This window comes from Podarcis filfolensis (assembly GCF_964270895.1).
Source record: "Podarcis filfolensis genome assembly, chromosome: 12".
Lineage (NCBI taxonomy): Eukaryota > Metazoa > Chordata > Lepidosauria > Squamata > Lacertidae > Podarcis > Podarcis filfolensis.
In genome coordinates, this window is record NC_139614.1 from 40,247,760 (window position 1) to 40,264,683 (window position 16,924).

Genomic DNA, 16,924 nt, shown 5'->3' on the forward strand with positions numbered 1-16,924 from the left:
TAAAGAGAGATTTCATTAGAAAAAATTAAGTTGCAAGATTCAGTAATGTGCAAATATAATGTAAATAAAGCAAGCTTTTACATATTTCTCCCTACAAACTGTAGATAGTATAGCCTTCTGTAACTGTCTCTGTCTTATTTGCAACAGATATGGATGTCACTATAGCAACTGGTATGGGAAGGGTTAAGAATGCCTGTTTTCTAAGACTTGTTTTATAATTGTATAATTAGCCGATCACAAAAGAAGTAGTACTTCATTCTGTCACATTTCCTAATTATTCTGTAACTTGCTTTTGCCAACAAAATAGAATTATTATCAGATGAACAAAAACTTCAGTTACTAAATCAGCTGATACCTGTGGAAGGACTCCAACAACTTGGTAAGTGGAAACCCAGTAATGTAAGGAGCTAATGATTGATTGACAGTTTTTTTAAAAAATAATAATTTCATTTATTGATATTATTTATTAAATGTGTATACTGCCCTTCATCTATAGATCTCAGGGCAGTTCACAGCATAAAAATACAATATAAAGAACACAAAACACATAAGAATAAAAACTAATCAATAATACCCTCTCCTACAACACATTTAAAAGGATATCAGATGTTAATCAGCCAAAGGCCTGGTTGTATTTTTATTTGTATTTTATTTTATCACTGTGCTGGATTCACACTTATTTTAATCACCTTAAGATTGTCATTATTTTGTGGGAGGGGTGTAATTGTATACTGGATGTTTAGGTCTGCACAATTAAGCAGATTAAAGCTCTCTGTCACAGCAATGCAACAAATCCACTTTTAAACAATGTTTTTTTAAAAAAAACAGTTAATAACAACAATTATTATTTTATTACTTATTATTTATTGAATTTATAAATTCATTGAATTTAACAACAACAACAAATTAATTTCTATACTGCTCTTCATCCAAAGATCATAGGACAGGTTATAATAGAAAAAAACCCACAAAAATATATACCGTAATGGCAAACAGAAACAATAACCCCCCACCCCCTGTTTAAAAGACCATAGATTAATCAGTCAAAGGCCAGTTGATGGAGAAAACTTTTCACCTGGCACCTAAAGTTATATAACAAATGCACCAGGTGAACCTCCCTGGGGAGAGCATTTCACAAGCAGAGTCACTCCAGAAAAGGCTCGTTCTAGAGTTGCTGTGCTCAGGACCTCTTGTGGAGGAGGCACACATAGAAGGGCCTCAGATGATGATTGCAGACAGAGTCTGGGTCAATTCATTGGGGAGAGGCAGTCTTTGAAGTATAGGTTTTGACCTATAAAGCCTTAAATGGCTCAGGAGCACAATGCCTCAAGGACTGTCTCTTTGCATATGAACTGACCTGGATCCTGCAATCATCATGTGAGAAAATGGTACTTTCGTGAGGGTGGGCTACCTACAGTAGGCACTCCTTGGGTCCCCCCCCAACTGGTCATACTTATAATTGTGTGTGAAAGGCTTTCAAAGAATACATTGGTATATAAACAGCTTTCTCTTTCCATTTTCTTTTAAATAACTGTGTGTAAAGTGAATGTTACTCCAGGGGGTAATTTTACCTTCAAAAGCAATTTTTCAGCAGGGAGGATAAGCTGCATAGGGAAAGGTGGGGAACTGGAAAAGACCTGATAATGCACATAGGATGTCACATGCAGTACTTTGGGTGTTAACAAATGCAAACAATACTAAAATACAAGTCTTACCAACCTGACATCCTAGGCTGCATACCACATGTCAGTCATGTTTGCTAAATCACATTTTTGAAAATTACAGTGGTTGCATTTCCCCCTTCTCCAAGGATGTGATAAACCAGAATATATAAATTGCATTCTGTGTATTGTTTGGGCAGGTTTGGTAAGTCCACTAAAATACAGTAATTGGAAGTGTGGGGAGAACATTTTTCCTATATTACACAAAACCTTTTACTACATGTAGGTAAACCAGAAGAAGAGCAAACAGAACAGACAAGGCAGCTACTGTCAAATGTAGTATCAACTCTCCAGCTTCTACAGCAAGCACATGTTCCTGAAGATGGCTTATCAGGTAGATTCTACAAGCTACATACAGCAAATAAATGTTTAGCTGAGGGCAGACTAATGGCTCAGTAGTGTCAAAGTATATAATGATAGAATGGTGACTCCAGAATTTGCATGCATAAAATGCTTAGTATTGTTATAGGATTGGAGGGTTAGATGATGCTTGTGGGTCCCAATCATGCCTTTGGTCTTGTAACTATAAGATTGTAATCTACAGTAGAAGGAACTGCTGAGCTGCCCAGTTTCTTTGTTAAGTTAGTGGCCCTAGCTGGGCCTGTAAGCATCTTTTTTTACATGTCTAAAGAGTTGGCCAAGAACACATGTATTGCCATAGAGACAAATGACTGGTGGTGCTTTCAGGAGAGGGTAAGTTTCCTCCCCACTCATCTGGCTGGTTGTCATGCTAGGGGTAGGAGAATAATAGGCCAAGAACTAGTCTTTATTTTAGTCTCATCTGAAGGTGGGAGCTTGAAATGCACAGTGGATTGACTTGTATGCTGGAACCAAATCTATGCCTTTGTGGGTCCCCCATTCAGAAGCCTAATGGGAAAGCAATATCATAGTGTTAATGCTATGAGTCCAATCTTATGCTCAGGTTGTATATATGTGGAAATAAAACCATATATCCTAGATACCACAGTTTCCAATAGCTTCCTTCTAAAGAATTGGAAACCTTGATATTGCTGGCACTTCTAGAGTCTCTCACCACTCAGCAACATGCATGAATATTCTCATTACTTTGGTTAAATAAGCTGTAAAACTTTATTTCTTCCATAGAGGAAGAAATGAATGAAATGACAGAGAAAAGAAGAGCCTTACTTGCAAATCTGGACACTAATCTTAAGGTTCTTCAACCAGCAGAAGCTGTTAGACCAGAGCAACAAGACATTGGTGAGTATCAAAACCTATTACCTTGATTATAAAACATATCTAAAAATCTCCTAAATGAAAATTATTACTATTGATATTAATTAATAACTTTTAATCCAGTTGGAAAAGCCTGTTGAAGACATAAAATTGCATGTGGGAAACAGTTTTGGTGCAAGACGCTGTTAAGCATGTGAACTTAAACTAATAATTGATCCTTTACCTTTAACCAGGGCTTTATTTTGAGGGCAGCACCTGACTAGCCTCAGCAAAGCCCTGCTGTGCCTCTGCCTGGCAAGAGACCCTCCCTGGAGTTTGAAGTGGACATCCTTTACGGGAGAGGGTAAATCCTCCCTCAACCTCTGGAGAGGGTCCTTGATTTTTTATATTAGGCAACTGTAACAAAATTGGACCCAGTTGCTATCTACTGGTGAAGATGAAATTAGATAAGATTAACATGCTGCAAATGCGGAGGAGGAGGAGGAGGAGGAGGAGGAGGAGGAGGAGGAGGAGGAGGAGGAGGAGAGTAGTTTGGACTTGATATCCCGCCTTTCACTCCCCTTAAGGAGTCTCAAAGCGGCTAACAATCTCCTTTCCCTTCCTCCCCCACGACAAACACTGTGACTTCTTTGGTGACTTCTGTTTCAGTGTATATGAAGAAGTGTGCATGCACACGAAAGCTTATACCAAGAACAAACTTACCGGTAGTTGGTCTCTAAGGTGCTACTGAGTGAGGTTGAGAGACTTCAGAGAAGTGTGACTAGCCCAAGGTCACCCAGCAGCTGCATGTGGAGGAGCAGGGAAGCGAACCCGGTTCACCAGATTACGAGTCCACCGCTCTTAACCACTACACCACGCTGGCTCTGTATATACTATAATGTGTATAGTAATTTGATACACTTCAGTATAGATGAAATTCAGTGAATAATGGCATTACATGACTCAAAACATAGTGGCATACTTTGTAGTAGCGGTTTCTGGGATGGTGAAGGCAGGGCGACACTGCACACCAGACTTCAAAATGGCTAGTGTCACTGCTGCTTACCAAGAGGGCAAGGGGCAAGAGCCTCAGATGCTCCTGCTGCCCCTGTGTGCCCATGCTGCATTAAGTTCCCTGTGCCTCAGTCCTCCCCCTCCCTTTTGGTAAGCAGCAGCAACATTTGCTGTTTTGAAGCTAGGTGCACAAAGCTGCCATGACCCACTGATTGCTACTGATAGGGCAGGGAAATACCCCTATTTGAGATCCTGAAGAGTCACTACTAGTCGCAGTTGGCAATACTGGATGGGCCAATGTTCTAATATCAGGGAATTTCATGGTCATGTGTTGCTTTTAGACAATGAAATTAACATGCTGACAGAAAAAGGAAGCCATTTGCGTGCAAGCTTGGAATCAAATATGAGAGATTTGGAAGAAGCTCAAGCTCTCGCAGCTACCCAGCCATCAGAAATGAGTGGTAAGTACTGTCAGGTAATTATGTTTTCTTTACATGTAACACCCTATAATTTTTGCCCCAGTCTTCTTTTGCCTTCTTTTGCCTTGTCCCATTCTGAACTTTGTCAACCTGGACTAGGTTTCCAAGGGCCTGGTGTAATGTGTGTCTGTGGGAACCACTAGAATGACAATTACTCATGGTGGGTGACTTGTTGCTGCTGCTATTGTCATTAGGGATTAAAGGGCTCTGCCCTTAAGGATACTGTATAATCAAAGAAAAGACATTAGGAAGGAAAGTAAAAGAGAGGAGGGTCAGTTGGCAGAGGGAAAAGGTATTTAGCGGATCCAAAAACTGGTGGGTGGTCCATCCTTGTTGCTGGGCAGAGACCATCTAATAATTAGAACTCATTTTAGCAGTTTGTGAGTGCTTTCCTAAGCAAATAATTATGGCGAGGAAAGTGATGATGGGGGAAGGAAATTCATGTGTGTTTTAGAAACCGGGTGAATTTAAAGAAAGTTATATCAATTAGTCAATGAGAGAGATCATAAACACATCCATTTGTATGTGTGACCAAATGATTACATATACAGTGGTACCTCGGGTTACAGACACTTAAGGTTATAGATGCTTCAGGTTACAGACTCCACTAACCCAGAAATAGTACCTCGGGTTAAGAACTTTGCTTCAGGATGAGAACAGAAATCGCATGGCGGCAGCGCGGCAGCAGCGGGAGGCCCCATTAAAGTGGTACCTCAGGTTAAGAACAGTTTCAGGTTAAGAATGGACCTCCAGAACGAATTAAGTTCTTAACCAGAGGTAACACTGTATAAGCATCGTTTAGCAAGAGATCCAAAGACCAATTAAAAGTGGCAGTTTAGGCCTCAGAACTAACCCCCCCCCCAAGTTTCTTCACCGTAGAACATGATTGTTTATAGAAAGGTTTCCTTGTATATAATTCAAGTTACCTTTTTGTGTAATACATTGTTACATGCCACTCCAATCTCTGCCAAATAGCTGCATGAGATTCCAGGGGTACTAGGCACTCATCCAGGGTAGCGCGTCAGTTGGGAAATCAAGGTACAGCAGAGACTAGTGTATTTAAGAAATATGGTTTAAAGGTTAAGGTAAAGGTACCTCTGACCATTAGGTCCAGTCGCTGATGACTCTGGGGTTGTGCGCTAATTTCACTCTATAGGCCGAGGGAGCCGGCGTTTGTCTGCAGACAGCTTCTGGGTCATGCGGCCAGCATGACTAAGCTGCTTCTGGTGAACTAGAGCAGTGCACAGAAACGCCATTTACCTTCCTGCCAGAGCGATACCTATTTATCTACTTGCACTTGACGTGCTTTTGAACTGCTAGGTGGGCAGGAGCTGGGACTGAACAACGGGAGCTCACCCCATCGCGGGGATTCGAACTGCCGACCTTCCGATCGGCAAGCCCTAGGCTCTGTGGTTTATTGTACACATATTTACACCCACCTGGGTCTACTTTGGAGAGAGTTCAGAGGATTACATCTCAAGAGGAGCTTGTTCCCCATGGCAATGCAGCGTTGGAGTCCAAGGTAGCCTGCATGCCATCTCTGTCCTTTTGCCCTAGCCTGCCAAGATGGTTCTGCACCACATGGCCTCTGCCTGAAGTTCTGCCCACTTCCTTTCTTCTTTCCAAGAACCCCTGCTCCTAGCAACTCCTCCCCACCTGTCTGTTGCTCCCCCTCCAGACCTCTGTTTTTTAAAGGACAACTTTTCCCCCCTATGTGATATCACTCTTGTTTCACCCTCCTTCCCTCACTGGCAGAGCCTGGTTGATGGTTTCCATTGATGACTTTCTTCCAGAACCTTTTGTCATTCTTAACAACTTCTGTCTCAGTTGAGGTGCTGACATCTTCCCTTCAGTACTCCAAATATTATCTAAATTCTACCATTTATTAATTTCTAACATTCACTAACTCTAGCAGTTATAGGTTCCCTTGCACATTCAAACTCTGTTACCCCAGATGTGTAACAAAATTAAAAGGTGTTGCAAGCACAAAAATGTCTCTTTTTCTACAGAGAACAAAGTGAAGGAGTTACTACAACAAAGAGAACTGTTGACTGCAGATTTAGAGCAGAATATGCAGGACCTGCAAACTACAAAAGCTCTTGCAGCTGTCTTGGAAGAAAAAGCTAAGCCTGGTAAATGCAGAATAATTGGGATAGGTACTGAAAGATCACATAGGCATGTGACACAGGGCCTGTTGTTATAGGGGTAAAACTTATTTTTTCAATTTTTTTCAGTGAGGGATCTTAAAAATATGTTTTGGGATGTGAGGAATTTGAATCTGCTGTTTTTGTGACTGGATAGCTTTTAGCTTGGTAAGTCTTCATTTGATGAAGACACACATAAACTACTTTAGGAAAACCAAAGAATTTTAATTCTACCTTCTGAAATAATAATATAATGTAATAATAACTGCAAGTACTTGGCAATCATTTTTAATGATCTCTGTGCAGTTTTACACATATTTTACTTACTAAGCAAAGCTAAATTATATTAATTTAACCAAAATATATTTTGAATTCCCAAGTCACATTACAACTTATTAGCACATTTTTGAAACTTGAAAGTTTAAAAATTCAACATCCCCTAATGTGACAGAGTGTTTATACATACATCAGCAATACTTGTCATTAGTCATCTAGCAGTTAACCCTCTATGAAATGAGGTAAAGAAAAAGCACAGGTCTGGACATTTGTAGACATATAACAGAACAAGGGCTTTAAGATGTTTCAATGAAGTGATGGTGATTGTTTCAGTAGATACAACTTTTGAAATCTAAGGGGCTCCCTAGAACAAATTGTTAGTAAATAATAGCAGGTGGACATAGGCACGGGGTGAAATGGAGAACTACCATATTTTTCGCCCTATAGGACGCACTTTTTCCCCTCCAAAAATGAAGGGGATATGTGTGTGCGTCCTATGGGGCTGAAGCCTGGAGAACAAGAGGGGTCAGTGCGCAACGACCCCTCTCGCTCTCCAGGCTTCGCGGACCTCTCCGCAAGCAGCGGGAGTGCTCCCGCTGCTTGCGGAGAGTTGCCTGCATGCCGAAGCCTGCGCGCGCTGAGATCAGCGCGCCCAGGCTTCGCGGACCTCTCCGCAAGCAGCGGGAGCCAGCGCTGGGCTCCCACGGCTTGCAGAGAGCTGCCTGTTTGGGGGCTGGGGTCGGGGGAAGCTCGGGCCTCCCCCGCTGCAGCCCCGCGCCTGGGGGGGAAAAATAATTTCCCCCCTTTATTTCCCCTCCAAAAAACTAGGTGCGCCTTATGGGACGGTGCGTCCTATAGGGCGAAAAATACGGTATATGTGGCTGTGTATATGCCATACATTTAAAACACTTTCAAAGCATGCTTCTTTCCTACCCACTCGCAATCGTAGAAACTGCCAACACTACTTCCTTTTTAGTTTGTGGGGAGTCGTATCCAATGGAATGGGTGTTCCTTACATTTCAGATACTTAGCAATTAAGAGATTTTATTATAGAAATTTCCAGAGCCAAGGTATGGGGAAGTAGGCAGGTGTTTTTTCTCTTTACTGACTCAGTTAGTACTTTCTGATTGGCAAATCCAGAAAACTGAGGGAGTCCGTCCTACTTCCCACAAATCTTTGCTCCCGTCTAGTTTCTCGCAACAGAGTGAACAGCCATTCCATTGAATACAACAGCCCACTCTCAAAACTACACTTTAGGTCAGACCAATTATTCTTTCTTTGGATTGTAGCTCTGTAAGGGGAAGACTTTAGTTCCTAGGATTCTTAGGGAGTGAGGGAAGGAACGTTTTGACTTTCTTCTTACATTTTTCACTTTGCAGAGAAGGGAATTGATGAACTCTCAAAAGAAAGAAACGTTTTGCTTGCAAGTTTGAAATCAAATATGAAGGAGTTGGAAGAAGCAGAAACTCTTGCTGCTGCCCAACCAGGAAGTGTGAGTGGTAAGTACAATCTCCACATAAAACCCATTTTGAAGGTTGAAGCACATTCTAATATTTTAAACATTTGATGTGATTTCATCATTTTATTCTATTTTACAAAAATAAATAAATCATTGCTGCTTGCTTTATGAGCTTAGGACAAGCAAGTGGATATGCATATGACTCACTGATAATACATAGCTGTTTATTGACACATTTACTTAAAGAAGATTATTAGCAAAAATGTACTATTTAGTTTGAAATATATATCTTACACTAAATGTACTAAGTGTTTGTGTATGCACAGATAAAAAGATAAAGGAGCTTAAAGAACAAAGAAAGGTACTAGCTGCACATCTAGAAGCAAATCAACAGGATCTGCAAATGGCGCAAGCCTCTGCTCCAGAACTTGCTGAAGCAAGCAAACTTCAGAGTAAGTGCATTCACTGTATGTATGCTCTGTTGTCATTAGACTGGTAACCGATGAAAATTCATGTTCTCCACTATTAAGCCCTCCCACAAACCCAACTTTCAAAATGCAGAATTCAATCCAGGTAAATAACATGAGCAATGTATCTTTAAAAAATATATATACAGTATTCCTTGAAATTTCGAGTCAGTCCAAATGGATTTATTGGCTTGAAGAAATCCTTCCCCATGATGAAGTCCATGATTTCAAGAGATCTTTTTCCTTTTTTTAAGGAAACTCCCGAAAGACGACACATTTTTCAACTTCAGCTTTATTTGTTTGTTTGTTTGTTTGTTTAATCTTCCTCTTTCTGGGGTTGGCTAGGCACCAGGCGGCAGGCATATTTCAGTTCTGCACAGCTGGGCTCTCCCAAAGGGAGAGATTTTAGATTTAGATTTGCAGAGTTGGAATGTACCCTTAGGATCATCTAGTCCAACCCCCTGCAATGCAAGAATCTTTCCCCAACACATGGGACTCAAACCTACAACCCTGAGATTAAGAGTCTCATGCTGAGCTATCCTGAGAGAGAGAGACAGAGAGCACTCAGAGGTGGCTGTGGCTGCAGGCCCCTAGCCGACGGAGTGCGCTGTCCCATTTTACTGGGAGGCAACAGCCTTGCACTCTTCACCTCCTTCCCTGGCTGCAGCTGCCCTCGCCCACCCACGCATGCCTAGACTGTCAGCTCTGAACCTCCAGACATCTTTTAAAATTCAAAAATTCTCCTCAGATGCCATTTTAGGCATCCAATTTCCAAATATGTCCAGAATTTTCCAGATGTATGGCAAGCCTAAACTTGCTGAATGAGGGTGGGTGGTGTCGGTATCTTCTCCATACTGTTAGTCACCATTTGGAACCTAACTGCTTTTCCTTGGGTTTAGAGCGCCTAGAAGCACAGCCAGGTGTTGTTTTTGGCTTTGCTTAAACTTTTAACTGATCAGAGTTCTTGTTCTGGTTTTGCAGATGTGGTGTTGGAAAGGAGGGTGTTTTTGTGTGTGTGAGAGAGGGAAGGGCAAAACTGAATCAACTTAGCATTATAAACTCCAGAAGACTTGCCCCCTCCCCCAGACTGGTGTTTTGCTGCAATTAAGAACATAAGAAGAGGCTGCTGGATCAGGCCAATGGCCCATCTAGTCCAGCATCCTTATCTCACAGCGGACAACCAGATGACTCTGAGAAACCAGCAAATAGGATTTGAGCACAAGGGCACTTTCCCTTCCTGTGGTTTCCTGTTGTATTCTGCTCTTCCAGTTGTACTTAGCAACATGCTCTTGGCATGATACTAGTGTATCAATGGTGTGTTTATTTTGCTTTATATGTTTTCTTGCAATGCTTGCCTAATGCTACCACATTCTTGCTGTCCGGATGGGCAAGAGTGCAACAGAAGCAGGAATCTGCCCCTCACACCTACCCCAAGAATGTTTATGATATGAAAAGTTAAACAATTTCAGCAGGAAGTCATAGAATATGCACTGACTGGAAAAGAAGCATCAGGACTACCCCAAAATTTTTGCAGGTGTAAACAGTATTTAAGGCAATGCATATAATACCCCCAATAACACTGTGAACACAAAACATGATGAATTCTCTGCAAAAAAGATGACTGGAGGGGCCCTTAGTATTGAACAGACCATTATGGGATTGTAGTGTAAGCTATTTACCAAACGTGTACTCTTGCTGAATCCCCAGGAGCAAGGCACCAACCCACAGACTAGTCAAGATATGAGAGAGATAAAAGTTGCATAAAGCACTTTGTAAACAAAAGAGAAAGAAATGATAACCAGCAATGATAGTGATTGTATCATTCCTGTAGCCCAAGTGGTGGCCAACCCTTTTTAAGACCCGTAAGCACATTTGCAAACCAGAGCAATGTGTTGTGGGCACCACATGTCAGATGAGCATTGATATAATGCTGGGCAGAATTTTGACATGGCTTCAGCAAGAAACAAACTGAGCCTGAGCCTTGAATAGTGACAGCAGCTGCCGCCTCCTAACTCATCCCCACTAACATCATAAGGTCCTGCTTTGCAGCAGTTCCCCACTGTGACAGAGCAGGGGAGCCTCTAGTTTCACTGGGTCTCCTGCTCTGGAATTTTGCAAGGATGACAACATACTTCATGCTCCCTTTAATATGCCATGAGGACAAAACTCTGATTATCATCAATCAGCATTTGCTGATACAGCTCCTTGCCAATATGCTTCTGTCTGCACACTTATCTGCTTCCTGTATTATTTTTATCTCCATGAGAACATTCTCACTTAGTTCTCACATGTTTCACTTTGCAGAGAAGGAAATAGATGAGCTCTCAAAAGAAAGAAAAGTTTTGCTTGCAAGTTTGAAATCAAATATGAAGGAGTTAGAAGAAGCTGAAACTCTTGCCACTACCCAACCAGGAAGTGTGAGTGGTAAGTACAATCTCAACCCCAAACCATTTGCAAAGTTATGCTATATTCTAATGTCAAACTAAAACATGGAAACCTTAGATTTTTCATTACTAGGTTCACGTAGGCTTGTATCACTTTAAAACAAAAATAAAATGTGGCAAAAATAGATTTCTGTATCTTTTAAAACACACAAAAAGAAAGCATTTAAACTACTTTTGGCACACTTCTTGATTATTTTGTAGGGAAGATCAAGCCACTTTGCACACACATAGTCTAATGTTATTTCGAGTTCAAATAATATTAGCTAAAACGTGAAGTACTATTTAAGGAAACTTACAAATATTAAGCTGGTTGCTATAGAATTACACTGTAATATAAACTCTGGTTAGGGACAAAGCTGCCTTGATCACACTGATGGATCATAATCCGAGGAGGTTGTAGACAGTGGTTCTGAGGGATTACCGATCTACTGTATTCCATGTGAGCTGTCTTTTACTGGGGTGCTGATGAGTTCTTTCTTACTTCCCATGCAAGTGTTGATGTTAACACTGAACACTGTTAGTGACCTGTGATCAGGATATCAAAAGGGGCATGTCTTCCAATGTAATTTCCTTCATGCATTAAAATCTTGGTAAGGCCTTGCTGTGTGTTTGTTCACCCTGGGACATCTAGATTGTGGGGCCAAGGTCTAGAATTTTCTCAGCTGTGACAGCTGCTTTTTGGAATTTTCCTTAATTTAGGATTACTCTTCCAATTTTTAAAATAAACTTTCCACATAACCTTTCTCCAGGGAACACCAGGACACCACCAGCTGCAATATCATTTTGCTCAACTCGCTTGAAGGCAGAAAAAAAATCACCACTGTCAGATGCTTCTCCATTGCCCCATTCTTGAGTGGCAGTTCGTTTTCTTCCCTTACTTAAAGCAGGCAAAGTTTATTGTTGGATGCTCATCTGACCTTTAACTGCTTTTTTTCTGTTGTCATTACTTCTTTCATACGAGTGATTTGCTCACTTGTTTTGAGAAGTTTTACTGCACCATGTTGGTTTGGTGCAGTTTCCCCAAACTATTTCCCCCTGTAACGTGCTTAATTGCTTTATCTACAGTGCTTTGAGTGCTTAATTAATTCTTCTGTGGAGAGTACAATTGATTCTTTCCCTAGTGATTTTTCTCCTTCTTTGTCTTTAGTTGATTCACTTCCCCCAAAGCTGTTTTTAACACCACGCTAAATTGATTGCGTTCACCAAGAAGTTCTCATTAACTACTTGTTCTAACTTGATTCTGATTGATTCTAACACTAGTAAATTAATTTCACCCTTTTAAAGTTGGTTTTTCTATAACCTACCGCTATCAATTCATTAAAAAGTTGTTCAGCTGCTGTACTGTTCTGATACACTAAAAGAAACTATCACTCAAGCCCAAACATTAACAAACAGAAGAGAATAAACAAATAGAACAGAATTGGCATTGCACTCTATTAGGGTTGCCATATTTAAGTTGAGCTTTAAAAATTGACGTTTTTGAGCTATTTTTATGGAAAATCTGAGAAAACAGCCTTTTGGGTTTTATTGGACATTTTGATGATTTCCACCTGCAGTCAGCAAGTATTCCGGATAGGCCAGAGAAATTCCACTCTACGAATTGCTTACCAGAAGACATGGAAATGCTAGCATAGGGGAGGCCTTGGTGCCCCTTTAAGAGGAGTACCCATGGTACCTTTCAGGAAGCTTCAGCTGTAGTCCATATAAAACCAAGGCTCAGATAACTATCCACATATTGTCAACAAACTTTCTTTTTGGGAGGTTTGGTTAGGCCTGCTGCTGGTGTCAAACAAGTCTTTTCCAGCAACTCTGTTCAAACAGTGATTCTGGATCACAACTAGGATTGTCTTTGGTATCACTTGGTGCTCTTTCTCTCAATTTGAAAATGTATCTATGCATATTCTGCAAATAAAAAAAACCACATTTAGATGCTATGCTATGCTATGCTACTCTACACTAAGATGTTTAAATGTTCATGTGATTATCCTTGACTCTTTCTGCCACTCTTGTCATCCTCTCCTGCCACACCAGTGTGGCTTGTCGCAGCCCATTACCATATGGACATTGTTAACTATGTCCTTTGCTTTAAACATTTATTATGGTTTTTGTGTTTTCATAAGTTTTGTAATTTTATAGCATTGCAATTTGCTACATAAACCTGTGATAATCAAGTGGGATATACATATGAATGATTGATATTACATAGCTGTTCATTGGTACATTTGCTAAAAGCAGATTACTATCTAAAAGCAGAAAGCACTATTTAGTTTCAAATATATATAGTCCAATAAATGTACAATAAATGTACAAAGTGTTTGTGTTTCCACAGATAAAAAGGTAAAAGAGCTTAAAGAACAAAGAAAGGTGCTGGCTGCTCATCTAGAAGCAAACCTGCAGGATCTGCAAATGGCGCAACCTTCTGCTTCAAGCATTGTTGGAAAAAGTCAACTTCAGGGTAATTGCATCCACTGTATACTCTTTTGTCATTAGATTGGTAACTAAGGAAAATTAATGTTCTTCATTATTAAGCACTCACACAAACCTAACTTTCAAAATGCATAGTAAGCAAATCCATCCAGTTAAATAACTACACATAAGCAATGGATAATATATTCAACAAGTAGGAAAAAGTGAGTGATGTATTATTGAGTGATAATTAAGGTTGTATTTTTGCTGGCTGGAATTAAGAGTCTGGGTTGTCATGTTTCTGTGTGTTTGAAAGTCAACGAGCTGCAATTCTCTGGAGAGGAAGCAAAATCCTTGAGAGGACTTTTCCCGAATCCATGAATAGGTGGCATCATCCCTCTGAATAGGCCTGATTTGGCCCAGGACTCCATCAAATCCATTGCACAACTCTTTCCATGTTACACAGAAGTAGAGAGAACTGATTTCAACAGAACTTACTTTGAAAAGTAATCAAAACTGTTTCAAATTTTAAATACAACTTTGGAATAGTCATTTATAATAATTCTGAGGCATTTCCTTGTAGAAATGAAACGTTCTGCATTATCTGAGAAGAAAAAACTTTTGCAAGAAAAACTAGATTCAAATCTAAAAGATCTACAAGAAGCAGAAACGCTTGCATCTCTCCAGTCAGACAGTGCGAATGGTAAAAAAGGCACAAAACTTCAAATGTTTTTTTACCTAGAAATAATAAATGACAGATTTATGCCTAATTAAGATTTCATAAACAAATATGTTCATTGAGGAAGGAGGGATAGTGATTTTATTTATTTATATTACTAGTGGTAGCTTGCTAATCAGAAATATTTTTGAATTTTGAATTTGAACAGAGTCATGATTATACTTTTAGGCTTATACTTTACAAGCTTATACCCTAGTGTGTCTCATCTTTTTCACAGCAGCCAATCTGCACCTATTATCTGAGGGAGTGGAGACTTGGGCTAGATCTACACTGATCTGTTTAACATTGTTAGAATGATGTTAGATATGTCATTTTAAAACGTCACAAGGCATACTTATTAATTAAAGTGTTTTTTACCTTGGGTTTTTTTCATCAAAACTGCTGCTGGTTGCTCTGCTGCGTCCTCTGGTGTCACATTTTAATAACGCATTATGAATCTTAAAAGTAGGATGTCATGTGTCCATATATGTTATTGAAACCATTCCTTAATCCTTCCTTAATGTTAAAAACCATGAGTGTAGATCTGCGCTTGTTCCTCTTTCTGTGGGTCTTTTAAGCTAGGGTCTTATACTTTAGGAAGTGGGGAAACTGCTAAGCACTGCAGATTCTGCTGGTCAAAATGTATATTTTACCAACAACTTAAATTGGTTTTCCTGTAATGTAAAAATGTTTCCTTTTAACTCATGTCTTTGCCCGTGAGTCTTCGGTTTTTAGGGCCATACCCACAGAACAGCAATGGCAGCTTTTCTAGTGTGTATTTTCCTCTGGTTATACTGCACAGCTAGCAGTTCATTTAAGGAACCATTTTGAAATGTGCTCCTTGTAACCATTTTAATCATCATCATCATCTTATTAGTTATTAGTAAAACTAGTCCTAAGTCGCTTGCTCTTTCCTGTTGTAGCTTTTCCTACTTTTCACTCAAAATTAGAGAAGTGGAATGTTATTTGCTTTATGAGAGAAGGCTTTTCCCCTTTAGTAGAATCTCCCCCTGCCATCGGAAAAATGGGGATGACCATACAGTGATAAACCCTATAGGGTTGTTGAGGTCATATATATAGTTATTTTAGCTTTCAACAAGTGCTTTTACTATTAACCATTTCCTTTGGATATTGTGTGTCCATTGCAAATTTGTACTGAATGTAGTTATTTCAAATATATTGGTTCTTTTATGAAGTGGCCTGAAATAATTTTGTAGAGCAAAGACTTCAGGAACTTTCTGAGCTAAGACAACATTTGACCGAAGAGCTAAAGGATCTAGAGGAAAGTATGCAAGATATGCAAGAAACGGAGCTTCAGGCTTTACAAAGAGCTTTATTTCTAATACCCAGTGGTGAGTAATGAATAAATAACCTTGAGGTGTTTTTATTTTTATGTTTAATGATACATAATGTGCATACAGTGGTACCTCAGGTTACATATGCTTCAGGTTACAGACTCCGCTAACCCAGAAATAGTACCTCAGGTTAAGAACTTTGCTTCAGGATGAGAACAGAAATCATGCTCCGGTGGCGCGGCGGCAGCAGGAGGCCCCATTAGCTAAAGTGGTGCTTCAGGTTAAGAACAGTTTCAGGTTAAGAACGGACCTCTGGAACGAATTAAATACTTAACCCGAGGTACCACTATATTTGTCAGTGTTACAAATGCAATGACAGAGATCTTCTATAGTCTAGTCATAGCCCAGAAATGTGGACCAGGGTGTCTTCGCTCCCTATCTCTGCTGTGCCACCATCTACTACATGTATTGAATCTAGGATTGATACATCTGTGGGGCCTATTGGCTTAAAGAAGGCATCCAGGCACTTGTGCACCCAAACACTGCACCACAGAGTTGAAGAAGTAGGCATGCCTTGGTGCTCCTCAACCCTATTCTATTTCATTTCTTTGTCCTAGCTCTTGCTTGACCCCCTTCATAAGTTTTTTGCACTTTCTTTCTTCTCCCCTTCTCTGCTAAGGTCCCTTTCATCTCTGTGTTGCCTTATTCCTCTGTGTAAAAATGAAAGAAAAAAGAAAGGTCCTTTTATTCCTCCAATTCTCCTCCTACCACCCCAGGCCTGTTGCCACCTGTTGCTCCCCCCCTTGTTCATCCTTAGGATTTCCTCTCTTAGGTATGTGAGTTCTTCCCTCACAACCACCTGCCCTTGTCTTCTTCTGCCTTGAAACCTGTCAGATGATCTGGATCCCTGTGATCCTTTATTGAACCCTAAATTCTTAGATGGGAGGGGGAGTGGTGATTCAGATATAGAGGAAAGCTCATTGCGCCATCTCTTTGAGCCTGTCAACTTCTTGCCTCTGATGCTTCATAAGACCCTAGATGTCAGGATTTTCTTAGTCTTCAACAGATGTAGCTCTTGCTCCTTCCAAGAGTATAGCATTGCTAAAGGAGAAAATATTCCATCAGTTCCATTCCAGCACCCATTCCCTTCAAAAATACTGTCAAGCCTCTCAGGCTAACAAATGCTACTCACCAGAGCCTTACTTCATGAACATGCTAAAGGTCCCAGGTGTGGATGCTACTATATATGTGTTCATTGGTCTCTCCTTCCTAAAGAAGGGGATGTCCAATTCAAAGACCTTTCTGAGCACAGACTTGACTTTACCCTG

The 16,924-nt window shown here is 40.3% G+C and overlaps 1 protein-coding gene across 8 annotated transcripts in view; it reads left to right on the top strand.

Annotated features, from left to right (window-relative positions):
- The window catches only part of CCDC7 (coiled-coil domain containing 7), a 130,612-nt gene that overhangs the window by 46,548 nt on the left and 67,140 nt on the right, over nucleotides 1-16,924 (top strand). For all 8 annotated transcript variants that reach the window (XM_083579043.1, XM_083579038.1, XM_083579041.1 and 5 more), the window contains exons 22-32: nucleotides 308-379; nucleotides 1,948-2,055; nucleotides 2,826-2,939; nucleotides 4,250-4,369; nucleotides 6,397-6,519; nucleotides 8,187-8,306; nucleotides 8,593-8,718; nucleotides 11,038-11,157; nucleotides 13,507-13,632; nucleotides 14,167-14,286; nucleotides 15,519-15,653. In XM_083579043.1, coding sequence (XP_083435169.1) covers nucleotides 308-379; nucleotides 1,948-2,055; nucleotides 2,826-2,939; nucleotides 4,250-4,369; nucleotides 6,397-6,519; nucleotides 8,187-8,306; nucleotides 8,593-8,718; nucleotides 11,038-11,157; nucleotides 13,507-13,632; nucleotides 14,167-14,286; nucleotides 15,519-15,653 — 1,284 coding nt within the window. The remainder of the gene's footprint in view (nucleotides 1-307; nucleotides 380-1,947; nucleotides 2,056-2,825; nucleotides 2,940-4,249; nucleotides 4,370-6,396; nucleotides 6,520-8,186; nucleotides 8,307-8,592; nucleotides 8,719-11,037; nucleotides 11,158-13,506; nucleotides 13,633-14,166; nucleotides 14,287-15,518; nucleotides 15,654-16,924) is intronic.